This window comes from Neophocaena asiaeorientalis, unplaced genomic scaffold (genome assembly GCF_003031525.2).
Source record: "Neophocaena asiaeorientalis asiaeorientalis breed wild unplaced genomic scaffold, Neophocaena_asiaeorientalis_V1.1 scaffold260, whole genome shotgun sequence".
Classification (NCBI taxonomy): Eukaryota; Metazoa; Chordata; class Mammalia; order Artiodactyla; family Phocoenidae; genus Neophocaena; species Neophocaena asiaeorientalis.
The window spans coordinates 79,615-100,007 of record NW_020173404.1 but is presented as its reverse complement, the minus strand read 5'-3'; the positions used below and the strand labels follow the sequence as shown (position 1 = coordinate 100,007).

Sequence of the window (20,393 nt, the reverse complement as noted above, 5' to 3'; positions counted from 1 at the left end):
TGTTACTAAAGAAAGTATTTTTAAAAATATAGGCTCCTGGGCCTTACCCCCTGTAGCTCCTAACTCAGTAGGGCTTGGGTAGGAGACAGAATGTTTAACAAACACCCTAGGTGATTCTGATGCACTAGTCCCGAGACCAACTATGAAAAATCACCTCTGTAAAACAAAGGTTCTCAAACGTTAGAGACCAACAGAATCACCTGGAGGACTTGGGTGTTATTATTGCCACTAGCTCCATGTTGTCCCAGACTCATGAAGATGAAAGAAAAGCAGGTGCAGAATATGGTGTGCTTTATCCTCTGGGGACTTGGAAAGTCTAGACCCCAACATTAGTCTCTGGAGCCCTCTCCTTCTCAGGTATAGAAAAACAGAAGGAAGCTTGCTTATCCTTAAAGAGGGCAAGTGACTCACAGGTTTAAAACAAGTAAAAGCATGGAGACATTTACAGGTGAAAGGGCAAGAGCCTTCTGTTGCAAAATAAGAGGCCAGAACAGTGAGAAGTTTAAAAAAAAAAACAAAACCCCTCACCATCATCACTCAGATTCCTGTCGTTTTAGATTAGGGTGGTGACATTAATAGGCACACTAAACATCTGCTTAGAGCACCAACAAAGACAGAAGAGCAAAGAGAAGAGCAAAAAATAATTTGATTGCTTAAAGCATTGAAGACGTCAACATGGGAGAAAAAAACCCATGAATTTTTGGACTTCCTAACAGTTATTTTATGGTTGTACTGCATTTTGTCTTGAATGACCTGGTGTGTGTAGGCGGGGCGGAAAGACACAATATTTGGTCTTTCTTGTTGGGGGCCTCCAGATGTCTTCCGTCGTGTATAAAGGATACATTTTTTAACGGGTCGGTTTGGAGCTTTAAATATGCAACACTAGTTACGTAATTAAGGTAAATGCCTTTGAGGGTTTCCCACAGTTCAAACTCTGTATCTTGACAAAGCCCGCCGCCAGGCTCCTGCGTCCTCCCTGCCTCCGCTTGCTCCCAATGCCGGAGGCCGAGGACCCGGCGCCAGTTCCCCCTCGCACCTCCCACCTGTGCTTTCTTGTTTACCTTCCCTGAGAGGGAGCAGGGAGGCCGAGGCCCTCGGCGATGTCATCAGATCCCAGGCCACTCACTCAGGGAGCGGTCCACAGAGCTCCTACCCGGGGTGGGGCAGTTGCACAATTTGTTTGCTCACATAATCTGGTTCAAATCCTGAATTTTACACAAGAAGAAACTGGGACTCAGACGTTGATTTGTTTCTTAAAAAAAAAAAAATGCCATCTTGCATAGTAATCATAGGCAGCTATCATCCCGGAGTGATTTGGGTTTAAGTCTCGCTGAAACAAACCAACAAACGGTATTCTCAAAAAAAATTCCCTGTTTTGGAAATTCCGATTCAACTTTAAATCAGACGGATGTTTGAGGAACTGACTTTAAAGTCAAAAGAGCAGCAAAACAGCCATCTCTACACGTCCATAATCATTTAGAATTTCACAAAACTTAAGAAGTTGTTATAAATAACAGTCCAGACGTCACTGCTTCCATTTTTAAAGACAATTCTATTCTGAGGACTGGTGGAAATCAACAGGTTAGTTACTGTTCGTCTGTCCGCGCGACTCCTCCACTGCCTTTTGCAAAACTACAAATCCAGCGTGGGCGCCGGCCGCATTTTTGTCGGGGGAACCCCAGCACCCCTGACCCAGTCAGGGGCCCCCCCCACCCCTGAAGGCAGCCCATTTTTATATAGCCCGGCGCCCGCGGGCCGGGCCTTGTGAACTACACGCGGACCCGCTGGATCCTGGACTCTGGGCTGCTGCCAGCCGGTGGGTACGCGTCACCTCTAAGGTCCCGGTCCATTGCGGCTCGGCCCCCAGCGGGCTCCAGGCTGGACGCTGGCGGCCTCGTGGCGGTTTCCGGGCCCCGGCTGGGAAGGGGCTGTCTCCTGGGCCTGCGCTTTGCAACCTCGCTTTTGTTCCTTGATTCAGGCTGCTTTTCTGCCCGCTGCCTTAGTGCGGTTGTAGCTTCTTGGCTTGGTTGCGGGTAACAGTTTCCAGTCGTCCCGAAAGGACGTTATTTAAAAGGAAACGCGTGAGAAAATCGTCTTGAAGCAGAATTTTGTGGGGTACGCAGTGACAGACGGGCTATTGATGCTGGCGTCTGATTTCCGCCTTTAGCGTGGTTCTCATTTCTTGTAAAAGTGGGACCCTTGGCCGGAGGGTGAACTGATTGGCTCCGAAGTGGTGGGTTCTTAACTTTCCAGCTCTGCTGCTTAGCAGTGAGGCTGTTGTGTGTGGCTGTGGGTCGTTGGGGACACTAAATTGACATTTTAAAGCGTCCGGAAAAGTTTCTCATTTCCGCGGAGCACCTCTTTTCTCGTGTGTTTAGTGTCCCCTGAACTAGTTTCAGTTCTTTGACAAAGAAGGAGTAACCACCGCCCCCCACCAAAGTGCTCCGTCTTGATCGTCCTGACTGTACAAGATGTCTTCTACTTGGAATATCTCTTTAGTTTTACCATGGGTTTTAAGTTGGTTAGCATTTTTGTGGACAGATATTTATCTTCAAAAGGCATCTCTAATGTTCTGGTGGGGAAAACATTGAATTGAACATTTTAAGTGGGTGACTTGTACACGTGAGCTTTAAAAACCTTCTTTCAGTTTGCCCAGAGGAGAGCTCTGAGAGCCAGAGGGTGGGAAGAAATGCAGACCAAACTTGAATTTTGCTCTACTTGAAATTAGCATTTGCTTCGGTTGGAGAATGAATCTGGGAGTCTCATTACAGTGTCCTGAACCAAGTTTCTCTTCTGCAGATTTCTTTCTCCAGAAGAAGAATGGCATCTGTTGCAGTTGAACCACAGCCGGTATGATTTATAAATAGCAGTTTCTTGATTCCTTTCCCTCCCCAGTGTGTTTTGGAAGTTAAGCTCTCCCTCCTCCTTGGTTGCAGAGTGTGGTGACAAGGGTGGCCAACCTACCCTTGGTGAGCTCCACATATGACCTCGTCTCCTCGGCTTACATCAATACGAAGGGTCAGTATCCCTACTTGAAGTCTGTGTGTGAGATGGCAGAGAAGGGCGTGAAGACCATCACCTCGGTGGCCGTGACGAGTGCTCTGCCAATCATCCAAAAGCTAGAGCCACAAAGTGAGTTTTGATTTCCCCCTCAAAATTTAGTCCTATGTACTCATCAGGAGCGAGCCCGGGAGCTGGCTTGAATATGGTGAATGCCAGTGTTATGCCTTAAGCACGCATCAGGAATCCTCAGCCTTTCCTGAGACACATGCTGCCTTTCCCGAGAAACTGCCAGGTGACCCTCATTGTTATAGAAGGCCTGCTTCATAACAATGGCAGATGTTATGCTATTACAAAAAAAAAATCCCCTGGAGATGCTTCTGTGTTGGCAAGTGAGGTCATATGGGGAAAGAGTGAGTGAACTGAAATAGCTGACTTCCTTGGGACTACACGGTATATGTGAACTGCTTTAAAAAAAAATAAATAACATCAGCATACAATTCAATGGCTTTTAGTATACTCACAGAGTTGTGTAGGCATCACCATAATCAATTTTAGAACATTTTCATCACCCCGGAAAGAAACCTCATACCACTTTCTGTTTGGGGTGATGAAAAAGTCCTGAAAATGATCGTGGTAATGGTTGCTCAATATTGTATTGTGAATGCCTGTGAATTGTACACTTATACTCACTCACAGTCACTCCCCGTCCCCCTCCCCCCACCGTAGGCAACTAGTAATCTACTTTCTGTCTTCATAGATTTGCACATCCTGGACGTGTAATGTAAATTGAATCATAAAATACGTGGTCTTTTGTGACTGGCTAGTTTTCACTTAGCATAATGTTTCCAAGGTTCATCCAAATTGTAGCGTCATATCAGTGTTTCATTCCTTTTTAATGTGGAATAATTTAATATTCTATTGCATGGATATATCATATTTTATTCATCAGCTGATGTTTGGGTTGCTTCTACTTTATGCCTATTATGAATAATGAATGCTACTGTGAACGCTTGTGCCCAAGTTTTTGTGTGCACGTATGTTCTGAATTCTCTCGGGTATATACCTAGGAGTGGAATCTTCAATTTCTCCACATTATGAACTACTTTTGAATAAGGGTTTAAATCATTCCCCCAAGTGGTTATGTCGTGGACTTTTAGGATTATTAGAAACCTTTTAGAGATCAGTTTTCCAACTCTGCTACTTCCCAAATGAGTATAGTAGTAGTTCTAGGCTTGGTCATTGCTGGAGGGTGGGGGGAGCTTGGACTAAAATCCGGGTCTTTTTAGGGAGATCCAGGGTGCTGTTAGCATACTGTTTCCTGGTGATAACCCAAAGTACACTGCCACCTACTGAATTAAGTGTAGGTGAGGATTAAACTAGCATGGAGATGCTAATTTTGAGAGTTTTCATATACCTCGTTCCCTGAATGAGGGTTCAGGTGAAGCCTGGCTTCTCCTGGCATTAACCTTAGGGGACAGTTGATGAGTAGGAGGCTTCTTGGCCAACATCCTACTTGGCCTGTCACTGCCTCTGCTTGCTGCTCCCCCCACCCTTCCCACACCCATATCCTTATTTCCCTGTCAGTAGAAGAAAGTTGCCAGAAACCTGGCAAGAATCTTCTTTCTGAACTAGAGAAACCAGGCAAAGTATTGCATGGTAAATTAAAATGAACATTTTTGCTGTTTTTTTATAGTAAGAATGAAGGCTCAAGATACATATTCACTCTTACCCAGACTGTTAACATTTTCATCATTTGTGATTCTTCTAGTTGCCGTTGCCAATACCTATGCCTGTAAGGGGCTAGACAGGATTGAGGAGAAACTGCCTATTCTGAATCAGCCGACAAACCAGGTGAGCTTGGGACAAGAGTGCTGAGGCTTGCCACCTGACATTTTTAAGTTTTATCTGTTTAACACAGGCTGTGCAGACCATAAACAGGTAATACTTGTTTGTCCCCTCAACCTTGGATATATTTTTGAAAGAGTAATGATCACTCCGTTACCTCCTGCACTGTTGTCAAGTTGTCTTAAGAAGCAGAGATGAACTATCCACCTTTGGGCTAGAATACCTTTAGTCTGATCTCTATTAAATTTGTGGCTTCATCTCTGTAGGTGAAATTGCTTTCTCAAATCACTGATTCCCATGTGGTACTGGATAAATGCAGAGGTGGTAAATAGAGCCTTTTCTCACTTGGTACCTGAGAGCACATCTAGTAGGATGGGGAACTGACACCTCTACCTGTGTTTTGGCTTGGGGCTGTGTGCATAGGGCCAGGTGTGCATGATACCTATATCTATACTTATAGGCATGCATGAGGGGCTCAGTATAAGCATGTCAGTGTAGAAAATGCCATTTTCTCTAGAGTACTCCTTGTGCCTTAATTACTATAGGTTCATCTAGTGTAAAACAAAAACAAAAAAAACCTTGGGCTTTCCTGGTGGCACAGTGGTTAAGAATCCACCTGCCAATGCAGGGGACATGGGTTCAAGGCCTCGTCCGGGAAGATTCCACATGCTGTGGACCAACTAAGCCCGTGCGCCACAACTACTGAGCTCGTGCGCCACAACTACTGAAGCCCATGTGGCTAGAGCCCGTGCCCTGCAACAAGAGAAGCCACCGCAGTGAGAAGCCCGTGCACTGCAACGAAGAGTAGCCCCCGTTTGCCGCAACTAGAGAAAGCCCGCGTGCAGCAACGAAGACCCAACGCAGCCAAAAATAAAATAAATTTTAAAAATAAATAAATAAATTAAGAAAAAAAACTTGGCAAATTGACAGATTTTTTATCTGTTTCCCTCATTTGGTCCTCCAACAACCTTTGAGTGGTGGCAAGTAGGGCACTTATACCTGATAAGGAAATTGAGGTTCATCAACTCTCAGTGACTTGTCTAAGACCTACGACTAGAAAGTAAAAGGGCCAGATTCATTCTTTAACTCCTCAACTATGCTACCTTAGTTAAGAACTTAACTAGGTTTTTATGCTTCTCACCAGCCAAATGATCTGCCTTTTTCCCTGTAGGTTGTGGCCAATGCCAAAGGAGCTATGACTGGGGCAAAAGATGCTGTGACGACTACTATGACTGGGGCCAAGGATTCTGTGACCAACACAATCACTGGGGTGGTGGACAAGACCAAAGGAACAGTGACTGGCAGTGTGGAGAAGACCAAATCCGTGGTCAGTGGAGGCATTAACATAGTCCTAGGAAGTCGGATGATGCAGCTGGTGAGCAGTGGAGTAGAAAATGCGCTCACCAAATCAGAGCTGCTGGTAGACCAGTACCTCCCTCTCACCAAGGATGAACTAGGTAATTGGATTTCTTTCTTGAAATAATGTTTTACATTTTTTTTTTTTTTTTTTGTCTGTGCCATGCAGCTTGTGGAATCTCAGTTCCCTGACCAGGGATTGAGCCCGGGCCATGGCAGTGGAAGTCTAGAATCGTAACCACTAGGCCACCAGGGAACTCCCAGTGTTTTATATCTTAAAGCAGTCTTTCTAAACAGCTTTATTGAGATATACTTTTATATACCAAAAAAATTCAGCTTTTTTCATTCTAAATTTACAGTTACATAACCATCATAATCCAGTTATACAATTTCTCTCACCCCCAAAGATAAAAGATCCTTCATGCCTGTTGGCAGTCAGTCTCCATCCCCCCACCACCCCCACTGTCTGAGCAACCACTAATCTTTCTGTCCCTATAGTTTTCCTTCTTAAGGCACTCTTAAGTTTCACACTGAGTTGTACGTAGTAAGTCTTGAAACTTCGGGAGAAATTGGCCTAGAGAAATACTTTCTATAAATGGATTGTCCTTAATGGGCTGCTATATAGAATCATTAAAGATTTAGTGCTCACTGTGTGCCAGGTAAGAAGCTCTAGTGGGAAGAGACCTGTGTAGGTGACATGTGTCACATATAGGGATGTGTTCTGGGCTGCTAAGCCCAGCAGCAGACATGAGGCATCTTGGGAAGAGGGGTGCATGACTGCTAGATGGGTGAGTGGAATCAACAAAGTCAAGATCCAGGTTAGAGTTCAGGCCTTGTCACTTAGAGCTGTGATCCTGGACTTTTTTTTTTTTTTGGTCACTTCTATGTAACTTCAGAAAAAGAAGCCAAAAAAGTGGAAGGATTTGATCCTGTTCAGAAGCCAAGTTATTATATCAGACTGGGATCCCTGTCCACCAAGCTCCGCTCATGGGCCTACCAGCAGGCCCTCAGCAGGGTTAAAGAAGCTAAGCAGAAAAGCCAAGAGACCATTTCTCAGCTCCATTCCACTGTCAACCTGGTGAGTACAACTTCCTTTAAAGGTATCTGAAGTGAGTTCATTTATCTCGAGGATTGGGAGTAGACATATCATGAAATGCAAGAATTTTAATCTTACCATATGAACAATCCAATAGAAAAATGGGCAAAGAGTATACAGAAAACTCGCAGAAAAAACAGTATAAATAGCTGAAATATCAATATATGAAGTGGCGTTAATCTTACTCTGAGGGGTCAAATTACTGATTCCGGTTCTGTCCAATGGCACTGGCAAAGTTAGATGCTGTGGGCGATGGTGTAGAGAAAGAGGAGTACTTGTGTTTTTGTACTTCCAGAGGATTCAAGGGCCTCTTATAGGAAAGTTACAGACACACCTATGCCTGGAGCAGCTTTCCTTCTAGAAACCTATCTTACAGATAAATGTATTTGTTCAGAATTGCAAAAGAGTATAAACAATGCACATCAACTAATAGGGGACTGATTACATTGATACATCACAAAAGACTACTGTGTAGCCATTAAGGATTGCCAAGTTACAGAACGGTATGTATTCTATGGCCCTTAGAAACCTGGTTTATTCTTGGAAGGGGAAGTAGGTGGCTGGCAACAGGGAAGAGGAAGTTCGAGTTCCTTTCTCTTTTGTAATTTTATATTTTACACGTATTAAATTTCAGTTGCCTTGCCTGTGTTAAACTGGACGTAAATTGGAGACAGTGGTTTAATAATTAAACAAGAGACAATAAGTACTATGACTGCTTGGTTGACTTACACATATTGATAACAAATAACAATGCTATCAGGGATCTGTCTCCTTAAAAACCAAGAATTTCTGTAAGAGTTGATGTTGGCTGATTTACATCATGGATCTGAGAAGAGGCTAACAAGAATGTCTGACTAGTTTGTTCCTTTGTCTTCTTTCAACGTGTTCTAGATTGAATTTGCCAGGAAGAATGTGCATAATGCCAACCAGAAAATTCAGGGTGCTCAGGATAAGCTCTACCTGTCCTGGCTGGAGTGGAAGAGAAGCATCGGCTATGATGATACAGATGAATCCCACTGTGCTGAGGTGAGACAACTGGGACAGAGTCATCCACTACAGCTTCTGAAGAAGTTCTTACTATTAAAACTTCTTATTAGAAACTTACTAATTAGTTTCTTATTTTTCCTCTTAGAATACTCTTATCAAAAGTTTGAACAATACAGTATACATAGCTTGCCTGTTACGTGACCGAAAAGCAAAAATATGCAACTTTATCTAACAATTTACAGATAGGCATATTGTCCCTATCAGGATACAACTAATTGAGAAACACGAGCATTGCCCTTACATGTAGGCTATAGACTAAGTGAATATAGGCATCTTTACTGTCATAGTGGTTTTTTGATAGCATAAATATAGTTGCTATGAGAACGCTACATAGGAAGGGTACTAACTCAACCTTGGAGTGAGGATGGGTGAGTCAGATGGTTTGCTGGAAGAGATGAGTGGTAAGCTGAGACCTAAGGGGTGAATAAACTAGGTGAAAAGGCAATAAGGGGACGAATGTTCCAGACAGAAGAAATAGCATATTGTAGCCCTAGAATGTGGTCTTTTGCATTCCAAAAGCTAGTATGCATTTGCCCTTGAAATCAATATTAACTGTTTGTTCATATCATATCTCACTTGAGGAGAGAATATCTAAGTTGCCCTACTAATATGGAGTGTATTTTCCTTCTGTCCGGTCTCCCCTGTTAGGTTTCTTCAGCTTAAGACCATGAACTTTGAAGACTCAGGCACTAGTTCAAATCCACACTCCAGCTGTTAACTGGGGCATGTTATTTCAACTCTAAGCTTATGTTCATGTTTATGAAATGTGAACTAATACTGCTTCACTCAGGGTTATTATGAGGATTTTAAAAAGTTAAAGAATCCACATGTGCGGTGGATGTACAACCAGCTGACTGGAAGTGAACTAATTCGTACGTAGGACTGTTGGATCCACTGCTAATTCTTAAACTTGTCTTATTTGCAGCACATAGAGTCACGTACTCTTGCTATTGCCCGAAACCTGACTCAGCAGCTCCAGACCACATGCCACACCCTCCTGTCCAACATCCAAGGGTTACCACAGAACATCCAAGATCAGGCCAACCACTTGGGGGTCATGGCTGGTGACATCTACTCAGTGTTTCGCAACGTTGCCTCCTTTAAGGAAGTGTCTGACGGCCTCCTCGCTTCCAGCAAGGGGCAGCTGCAGAAAATGAAGGAGTCTTTAGATGATGTGATGGATTATCTTGTTAACAACACACCCCTCAACTGGCTGGTAGGTCCCTTTTATCCTCAGGTGGCTGAGTCTCAGCCGGCTCAGGCCCAAGGTACAGCCAGGAGGCCCGGCAGCCTGAGCGCAAAACACGTTAAACCTGTCCCTGTCAGCAACGCACAGGGCAGCCAGCCAGATGACACCTCCTCTTACGTTGAAACCTGCTAGACAACTCTGAAGTGGGGAAGCAGCTATCGAGAAAAAAAGGTCCTCTATTGTAGTCATTGCCAACTGGATTAAGAGCTTTAAAGTTTCTACTTTAACGGATGAGTTCTGTTGTTTACTTGGCTGGAAAGAAAAGAATGATAGACTGTTCAGAGCCTATCCAGAACTCACAAAATGTCCCAGTGCATTTATGGCCTCATTCTGTTGCCACTGTTGCTGTCTGTTTGTATTGAATAAGAACACCTTCACGTGGGCTGTTGTATGAACTGGTGTCTGCTCTGGTTTGGTCCGAGCAGGCCTCAGCACTGGTTTGTCTCACAATGCATGCTTGTGCACCCTGAGTTTTTTATTTTTCATAAAGGAATGCCCCCTTTGAATTCAATAAAATTCACTGCAGAATAGATCACTTTTATGCTGTGTGTTACATGTGCTTTTAGTGTGGCTTTCTTGGAACTGCTTTGCCTGCATGACAGGGTTATTAATACACATGAATTCAAATGGGCTGTTGGGGAATTTGTAATAACATTGGAAGACTAATGTTAAAAATGGAATGTTTGATAACAGGTTTTAAACAAATTAAAAGCTAATGTTCCTATAAGAATTTTATTAGGTGGTGGTGGTTCCTTTCATTTGCCCATTTACTGGACCCCTGAGAACAGGTTTTTAAACTAGCAGAAGGAGCCACTTTGCCTTGCTGAGAAGAAATCAGAGCTGAGAGGAAGCAGTGACTCTTTGCAGCAGTCTCACGTAAAGATAGCAGTATTTCTTGCCAAGAGGCCATCTAACGTGTAAGGAATGAGATTGTTCAGTGTCCAGTCTCAGCTGGACTTAAGGTACCATGTTGTCACATTGGGAGAGATCACTAACCTCAGTTGTGGGTGAGATGCCTTTAGAAGACCACATGAGAATAATTAGAAAAAAAAGACTTTGGACCCCCTGTAGAAAAGGGTTCTTCCTACCTCCTACCTAGGGTGTCCAGACTTCTAATCCCCTTAATGTGGGTTAATTATTTAGGAAACATGGATCTCCTCATGACAAAGCTGCAGTATGCCAAACCTTTTCAAAAAAGCCAGTCTTAGAACTCGTGAAATAGAGCTACATGCTTCTACCTGTCCTGCCCTTCAGCAGAACTGAAGTCTCAGTCAAATTTGTCTCCTCTTTCTACCCTGCTTCACCCCTGTCTCCCCATGAAAATAAGGAAGCAGCGTATAACTTTACATGGACTTGTGTGAATAAACTTATCAAAGCTTACTAAGTTAGAGAAGTAAATTTTTTCCCCTTGAGGTAGCTCCAGGAATCAGTAAACATGTGAGCTCAGTTGGAGGGACTCCCTGAGATACTTGAAGCTAAGGAACCTCTGGTTTCTGGGACGGTGGACTGTCAATGATTTATGGGCTTCCAGGGTGGAACCAGTCCATGCACTGGCCTGCCCATCCCTAGTGACTGGTTTTTCTAGAGACTCTACCTCTTAAAAAAAATTTTTTTTTATTAGTCCAAATTGGATGTGATCCTGCTGTCATTTGCCTCAAAACTTCAAGGCTGGTATTTTGTGGTTGATTCTAAATGGTTGGAAAATTTATATACTACAGCTGTACACAGACTTTCTTATACTGAACATAAACCTTTGTGTTTCCCCTTCATAAGAGTTATAGTACCTACTGAATTGCTTATGAAAAAGAGACTGTTCTCAAAGCTGTTCTTCATGAGCAAGACAGAATATAAAGAGACCTTAGTTTCTAGAAGAATACCACTGCCCTTGGTTTTGTCTGTCTGACTTTGTGTCTCAAGTTTGTGCCTACATGCATGTCATTTTGTTGTCAACATGTCTCAGAATTTGTGGTGTCCTCGTTTTATTGTTGCATAAACTGGCAGTTTTAGTTTAAGAAACTTTTTCCCAAAGAGGACAATTATTTTGAGGGGAAAAAAGCTGACTAAGCCTAGCACAGTCTATAATTACAGCAGGTTCTTGAATATTTGGCTACGTGAAGCCTGTCATAGTGTGCCTGAGTGTTCAAGCCTACTTCTTTCCTTTGCATGTAATTATAATGTGAACTTCCTAATTAGTTCTGGGCAAAAAAAAGAACATGGTATATTAGCCAATAATGTCTTAGCCTTAGTTTTATCATCTGTAAAGTAAAATTAGTGATGTTTTTCAACAGGTGGAAGTGAAGTGTTTGAGGATGGGGTGTCTTTCTGTTTTGCACTAGTCATGAGGATACCTTCTGTGGGACAGTGACACATAGTGTCTTTAACTGGCCAGTTCCAGAGTGAGTAGTGAGTATATAGTATCAGATCATGATTGGGAAAATATATCCACTTTGATAAGGCATGATAGATATTGAAAGAATAATGAAGTGAAACAGGAAAAACTAAAATTTGGTTTACCTGAGATATCCCTTTTAGAGTATCATTTAGCTCATGGAGATGACTGGTGAGGGAAGGAGGAATGAGGAGAAGGAGAGATATTTGTTCACAAATCTAATAAATGGCATCTAAATGATCCCTGGGGGAGCAGGTGGGGGATGGAAAGGAGGGCTCTTGCCAGCCTGACCTTCCTGGGCTCTCGTGGACTTGAGACTGGGCCAGCTGGGCCTCAGTCCTGATCCAGCTCCAGGAGTGACGTAGCACAGAGGCCTGCATGGGTGATGGTCTTGTGAGATGTCCCTGCCTTATAAACCAAGGTATTCGTTGCTTGTATCTCAAAGGGCAATACCTTCATGCTCTAAGTGTCCACCTTCCCCAAAGATATCCTATAATGTAGGATATCCTATCATATTTTCACAGTTGCTATTTAGTAAGGAAAAGATGCTGGATAATTCCACTGTTGGATGTCTAAGTTCCCAGGCTATCCTGTAGCAGCCTACTTCATCTGAAAGATGGAGAAACTGGAAAGGAAATAGTATCGGACTATTCGCAGAGAAGGAGAAGAATAAGAAGTCATATCACGCTTGAGGTCAACTTAGGCCAAAGAAAGATGTTTTATGGTATCTTTCCTGTTCCCCTTGCTTACCTTTTGAGATTCTGATGCCATTCCCTCATGTTTGAGAAGTTACCGACTGCTAGAAGAAATTGTGTCAACTGGACCCTTACTGGGATAGGTTCAGGTCATATTTTCAGGGCTGGTTGGGGTTGAGGCCTTCTTGTTCACTATCCAGGGGTTGCTGAGCAGAGGCCGGGTGCTCAAGTGGAAAAGGCAGACTAGGAATATCACACCCCCAATTGATGATAAGGTAGTAAGAGGCAGGCAGCCCATGGCCCTGTTGAATTTGACAGGTGAGATTGCCGATTAACACAACGCATCTTTAGTTGTTAAGATTGTCAGGAAGATGGCTAAGTGAAATGATAGGGTGGCAGTGTGAAAGCACAGTGTTTGGGGGAGGGGAGACAATTGCCTGGGATTTCTCCTCCATGCTTAGCTTGCTTAAACTGGGCCTACAGATTAGAGAGAAATGGGATATAATATAATGAAAGGTTTTAAGTCTCACAGAGGAGCCTCGTCTTGTAGAATAGACCTAGGTTGTTTAGTTTGGTACAGATTTTATGAAAGTGCTGTTTGAGAGAGCCATATTAACGATATGAGAGCCATATCATAATATCTGTGTCTTTTGGCTAACACTGAAAAAAATGTTTTCTAGAATTTAAGAAAGTGAGGAAGGTAGTAGATAGTGTTGTTAATTGATATTTTACAAGAGTAATGAATAGTTTAAATGGTGCTTTTGTGTAAATGTCAGTGATGAAGAAATGGTTACCATGTAAATTATCTTTTCATTTCTCTTGGGTATGTACCTAGGAGTAGAATTACTAGTGGGTCATATGGTCACTCTATGTTTAATTGTTTGAAGAACTGCCAGACTGTTTTCCGAAGTGGCTGCACCATCTTACTTTCCCACCAGTAGTACATGAGGGTTTTGATTTCTCCATATCCTCGCCTACACCTGTTATCTGACTTTTTGATTCTAGCCGACCATTTTTTTTCTTTATTTTTTTCTAGCCACCCATTTAAATTATAACTTAGCGTTAACAGGAGTAGATGTTGAACAGTATGAATCAAGCACTTGTCCCTTTTTGTTGTCTACTCAGGTTAGAGCACAGGACAATTCAGTAAGGAGGTAGCTAATGTATCTATCAGACTGACTCCCTTGTATGAAATGGCCCTAGTGAGCTCTCAGCATGGATAAAACCATGCTGTCTGTCAGTGAGCCTTCCTCTGCCCTCTTTGTCTATGCCAGGGATTATCAACTGGGGACACTTGAAATGCGGATTCCTGGGTTCCACCCCTACAGAATCTGGTTGGTAGGTCTGGAGGTAGTACCAGGCGTCTGCACTTTAAAAGAGCATTTCTTAAAAAAAAAAAAAAAAAAAAAAAGACATTTTGGGGGTTTCTAATAATTCTGTCAGTGAGCCTTCCTCTGCCCTCTTTGTCTATGCCAGGGATTATCAACTGGGGACACTTGAAATGCGGATTCCTGGGTTCCACCCCTACAGAATCTGGTTGGTAGGTCTGGAGGTAGTACCAGGCGTCTGCACTTTAAAAGAGCATTTCTTAAAAAAAAAAAAAAAAAAAAAAGACATCTTAGGTGATTCTAATGCAGGTGGTCCAACGATCATACTTTCAGAAATGAAGGAAACAGGAAACAAATGATTTTAATCTGAAACAAAGATAGGACTAGGGTTACCAACAGTCCTACTCTTTCCAAACAAGAAATCTGGTGTGGGCTCCATAAAATGTCTTGCTTTAAAAAGAGCTGCACGACTTCCCTGGTGGCACAGTGGTTAAGACTCTGCACTCCCAAGGCAGGGGGCCTGGGTTTGATCCCTGGCCAGGGAACTAGATCCCACATGCATGGCGCAACTTGCATGCCACAACTAAGGATCCCACTTGCTGCAACTAAGGAGCCCACATGCTGCAACTAAGGAGCCTGCCTGCCACAACTAAGATCTGATGCAACCAAAATAAATAAATTAATTAATAAATTAAAAAAAAAGAGCTACTCTTAATTTACTTGAGTTAACAAGACCCTTGGGAATTCCCTGGTGGTCCAGTGGTTAGGACTCTGCACTTTCACTGCTGAGCCTGGTCGGGGAGCTAAGATCCCACAAGCCACGCAATGTGGTAAAAAAAAAATAATAATAAAAACAATTTAACAAGACCCTTGGTGTAGACTCCATAAAATGTCATTTTAGAAAGACCTACTCTAATTTAGCTTAATTTAAAAAATTTTGTATTGAAGTATAGTTTACAATATTAGTTTCAGGTGTACAACATAGTGATTCGAAGTTTTTGTACATTACACACCATACAAAGTTATTATAAAACATTGACTATATTCCCTGTGATGTACATTATATCCCTGTGACTTATTTATTTTATAACTGCTAGTTTGTACCTCTTAATCCCCTTCATCCCTCTCCCCTCTGGCAACCACTAGTTTGTTCTCTTTATCTGTGAGTCTGTTTCTGTTTTGTTACATTTGTTCATTTATTTTATAGATTCTACATATAAGTGATATCATGCAGTATTTGTCTTTCTCTGTCTGACTTACTTCACTTAGCATAATACCCTCCAGGTCTATCCATGTTGTTGCAGATGGCAAGATTTCATACTTTTTTTTTATGGCTAATATTCCATTGTGTGTGTGTGTGTGTGTGTCTATCCATTCATCTGTTGATGGGCACTTAGGTCGCTTCCATATCTTGGCTATTGTAAATAATGCTGCTATGAACATTGGGATGCATATATATTTTCATTTTATTCAGATAAATACCCAGAGGTGGAATTTCAGGATGTATGGTAGTTCAATTGTTAATTTAAAAATATATATATTTATTTATTTATTTGGCCATGTTGGGTCTTAGTTGCGGCAGGCGGGATCTTCCTTGCAGCATGTGGGATCTTTTTAGTTGTGGCATGTAGGATCTAGTTCCCTGACTAGGGATCGAACCCAGGCCCCTGCTTTGGGAGCAAGGAGTCTTAACCACTGGACCATGAGGAGAGTCCCTAATTGTTAATTTTTTGAGTAATCTCCATACTGTTCTCCATAGTGGCTGCACCAGTTTACATTCTCCTCAACAGGGCATGAAGGGTCCCTTTTCTTCACATCCTTGCCAACACTTGTTATTTTTTGTCTTTTTGATGATAACTATTCTGACAGGTGTGAGGTAATACCTCATTGTGGTTTTTTTTTAAATAAATTTATTTCTTTTTAATTTATTTTATTTTTGGCTGCACTGGGCCTTCGTTGCTGCCAGCGGGCTTTCTCTAATTGCAGTGAGCAGGGGCTGCTCTTCCCCTTGCGGTGCGCAGGCTTCTCATTTTGGTGGCTTCTCTGTTGCAGAGCACAGGCTCTAGGCGTGTGGGCTTCAGTAGTTGTGGCACACAGGCTCAGTAGTTGTGGCTCGTGGACTCTAGAGCACAGGCTCAGTAGTTGTGGCGCACGGGCGTAGTTGCTCTGTGGCATGTGGGATCTTCCCAGACCAGGGCTCGAAGCCGTGTCCCCTGCATTGACAGGCAGATTCTTAACCACTGTGCCAGCAGAGAAGCTCTCTCATTGTGGTTTTGATTTGCATTTCTCTGATGGTTAATGATGTTGAGCACGTTTTCCTATACCTGTTGGCCATCTATATGTCTTTGGGAAAATGCCAATTCAGGGCCTCTGCCCATTTCTTAATTGGATTTTTGGCTTTTTGATATTGAGTTACTGTATGAGTTTTTCCTGTATTTTGGATATTAACCCCTTATGGGACATATCATTTGTAAGTATCTTCTCCCATTCAGCAGGTTGCCTTTTCATTTTGTTGAAGGTTTCCTTCACTGTGCAGAAGCTTTTTAGTTTGATTTGGTCCCATTTGTTTATTTTTGCTTTTGTTGTCCTTGCCTGAGGAGACAGATAAAAAATATATATATTACTGAGACTAATGTCAAGGAGTGTGTATTGCCTATGTTTTCTTCTGGGAGTTTTATGCAAATTAGAAAATGGCACCTTATCCTCAACACTTGTAGTGCCACCTTCTGGAAAATTGTCATAATAAATACAGGAATCAGTGAAGTTTATGGATGAGTGGTGCCCCCTTATGGTTGTATGGTGAACAACCTGCAAAAATTATGCAACTCCCTGGAACTCTGGCATGGTCACTTGGTTTTCTTGAAAAGAATGTCCTTGCAGGGAGGGACTATGGTTATTTCAGCAAGCATGTGATTCTGAGTTTGGCCTCAGAATGCCTGATGGGCATTCTCAGCAAGAGACTCCTTACACTCTTTCTTTGATGGTCCAAACTATTGTTGTTTATGTCAATGGAAAAGGAATTTATCTTATAAATCTGTGAAGTGATTTCTCTTGTGCCACATTTCTAAAAACCCTATGAAGATGGTCAGGCTCAACCACTACATTTTAAATTAAACTCGCCATGGAAACTTGATAGACTGTGGCTATTTCTTAGCTGCTCCACCCTCCCCTATTTCCTTCCCAGCCCCCCAAATAGGTTTTGGTGATGGTCCTGAATAATGAAAATTATATACTCTGATTCATTCTGGATATATGGAAGATGAATTATTCATATGGCTCTCCTAAATCATCTCAAGGACTAGAGCTACTTTTTTGATGGTGGTGAGGCTTTTTTTCCTAAATCCTAAGTGTGGAATCTCCAATCTTCTGCAAAGAACTCTACTTAAGGCCAGTAGTTACCTGATCTACAGGCGACTTTGGAGGTTTGTGTGTGTAAGAGGGTGGTACTTAAGAAACTGAAGAGAATGAAATTTATCGAGCACCTTTTACAAGCTAGGCGTATACTATCTTTCCTCCTCATTTGCAATGCAATCAATTTGGTATTTTCCTCACTTGACAGGTGAGGAAACTGAGGTTGAAAAGAGGTAAGTAGAAGAGTGGGGATTTAGTCCAATGTCTTACTGATGTCAAAGTGCTTATTTTTTCCATTCTAGCAATCTAGCCACTGATAGGAGAGAACTGCTGCTTGCTTCCTTATTTGGGGTCCAGAAAATCCCTCTCTCTATATCTTCTTGTGTTATAGCTTCCTGTTCTATTTTACATTTATTAAAAACAGAGTGATAATGGATGGATGTTGCCTCTGCCAGGTAATCAGCTAATTTTTTTCCTCTGCTATCTATTATAGAAATAGATCAGAACAGAGAGCTAAGCAAGGTACATCTTTTAACTTAAAAAGGCTAAAATTGCGATAGTTGACTTGCCTGGGTAATGCCCTGAATCAATTTATATAAGCAGTGTTGGTTTTTGTGGATGTCAGACTGGGTATAATCTTTGAAAAGTGAACATTCATGAAGATCTAGAATGTAGTTTGATCTCCCCAAATAGAAAGCTCAGGAATAAATAGTGGAAGTGTTTACCTCAGACCAGACAGTCCTCTGAGCACCTGAGTTCTTACGGAAAAGTGCAGTAACGGCCACAAACAGCCAGGTAAGGGGCCCAAGAAAAAGCAAGATTCTCGCTTCGTGTTTTGTTTTGTTTTGTTTTTTAACTGTTCTTAAAAATTGTGGTCAAATATACATAGCATCCAGGGTACCATTTCAGCCATATTCTTAAGCATACATTTATAGTGTGCAGCCATCACCACTATCCATTTCCAGAACTTTATTATCATCCCAAACATAAACCCATTAGACAATAATTCCTCATTTTCCCTTCTGTCTATTTTTCGATGGATATTTTTGTTGTTGTTACTGTTAGTTTTTTTGCCTCTGCCAGGTAATCAGCTAATTTTTTTCCTCTGCTATCAAGATTTAGCCTTTAGTAACTTGTTATACCTTACTAATTTTCTGCTTCTAATCTTCTGTTGGTTAAGAAATATTACTTGGCTTATCAAAATGGTATGCGAAGTAACAGTTAATAGAACTTCTTATCCCTAAAAGCCTTTCCTATGCAGAGAAGAGCTAGGGCTTTGTGATGGCTCTTTCAACTATTCAAAGACCTTTTTGCTTCCTTAGTTCCTAGACACTTCCCAAAGGGTTTATAGGATTGGAAAATCAAACTTATGGAAAAGAGGAGTATTATTGGTTTTAAGAGAATAATAGATAAATAGACAGATGAATAACCAGAAATGCTTTATAGCTTGTATTTTCAAAAGCTTTCATTTAATTCGTTCTACCACTAGTTGGTTTCCTTTTAAAGAGAAGTTTCCTTAGTGCTTTTATAATATGAGTGAATTGTGGAAATAAGACTATAAACATATCGAAGACAGCGTAGTTATGGACAAAGTAAGGTTCATGCACATGAAGTAATTTATGTTTCTAAGAGCTCACCTGGACTTGACAACTCACTTCATTAGTGTTTGTTTTAATATCCAAGATTCTTCTTTTACAGGTACTAGATTTCAGTGTCACAGACTTGACATCTGAGGCTGATGAAATTCCAGATATTATAGCTTTGGAAGAGGAAGATGGACCAAGTCATTCACATGCCAATGGCCCTCAGCCTTCTCAGGGCAAAATGTTGAATAACTAATAAGAAAAATCTCCTTTTGCTGAATACACAGTTTGTGTCACATTAAATTTCATGTTTGCTCATGTGTTTATTCCTGTGGCTTTGGGGATTAATCTATTGTGAGTTAATCTCTTTTCTGGCTACTTGGTCTTAATTGTAATGAAACTCTGATTGACCCAAACTTCTGTAAAATAGTCTTGTTCTGCATCATATATTATTTTATATAATTCTTCAAAGTTTAATCTTTGAAATGCCTATAATAAAAATGGGCTTATAATCTTGAATCAGAGTGTTTTTTTTAAACACTGATATAGTGGACTTCTTTTTTCCTCCCAGGATTCGTTCCCGTTTCTTCTGGTAACAGCACCTTTATGTTTTTTTGGGGGGTGTGGTCTCAGTGCATCTGCTAGTCAAGGTCTTTTTGCTTTCCCCTGGCCTAGGGGGTAGGCATATGACTAAAAAACAGGTCACTTGGGAGGAAGCATATCATGATGGGTAAAGGCTCAGACTCTGGATTCCAATCTTGGCTCTTCTACTTTCTAGTTATGTTACTTTAAACAAATAACTTAGTTTCTCTGTACCTCAATTTCCTCATCTGTAAAATAAGGATAATAGTAGGTTTGTTATGAAGAATAAATAAACATTTATAAAATCTTAGAGCAATGCCTGGCACAGAACAACATTAAATAAGTATTAGTTAAATAAATTGTAGAAACAATGGCCAAACCAGTATTGAGGAGCACCCCAGTGTCCAGATTGTAATTCTTTTTCATTTGTCAGAAAGAGGTATTGTAATACCTTTTCCCACTAAAAGAAATCAGTGCTTCTTGGAGAAATGGCTGATTCCAGGTGTGAGGCAGGAAATGTACAAAATGAGCCTTGAACTTCTTGCTATTTCAGATAGAAAAGAAGCTGATTTATTGGGAGAGTTTCCATTAATTGGTTCCATTAATTGGAAGAGGTTCCAATTAACTAAAGATGGGACAGTCTGAACTTCAATAAGGATAATAATTGCAATAGATTGAACCCCATCAAATATGAACCCCATCAAAATCTAAATATATCTCTATCTATCTATCTATATAAACAACCTAATTGGTCACTTTCAGGGGATGATAGCAAACCAATTATTATCTTGAAAACTGGTAAATAAAATGAAAGAATCGGGACTTCCCTGGTGGTGCAGTGGTTAAGACTCCACACTCCCAATGCAGGG

General features: G+C 41.5%; 1 protein-coding gene across 4 annotated transcripts; it reads left to right on the top strand.

Annotated features, from left to right (window-relative positions):
* The first annotated feature begins 1,739 nt into the window (after positions 1-1,739).
* On the top strand, positions 1,740-19,449 carry PLIN2 (perilipin 2). 4 transcript variants are annotated; one of them, XM_024747162.1, is made up of 9 exons: positions 1,740-1,816; positions 2,800-2,850; positions 2,937-3,132; positions 4,772-4,854; positions 6,020-6,305; positions 7,101-7,282; positions 8,192-8,326; positions 9,273-9,563; positions 19,058-19,449. In XM_024747162.1, exons 2-9 carry the CDS (start codon positions 2,821-2,823, stop codon positions 19,196-19,198), a joined length of 1,344 nt encoding a protein of 447 aa, XP_024602930.1. In that variant the 5' UTR covers positions 1,740-1,816; positions 2,800-2,820; the 3' UTR covers positions 19,199-19,449. The 4 variants fall into 4 exon arrangements, with proteins under 4 accessions (XP_024602930.1, XP_024602927.1, XP_024602929.1 ...); XM_024747159.1 differs by lacking the exon at positions 19,058-19,449 and having other exon boundaries at positions 9,273-10,322; XM_024747161.1 differs by lacking the exon at positions 19,058-19,449 and having other exon boundaries at positions 1,801-1,820; positions 9,273-10,322.
* The last annotated feature ends 944 nt before the right edge of the window (positions 19,450-20,393 follow it).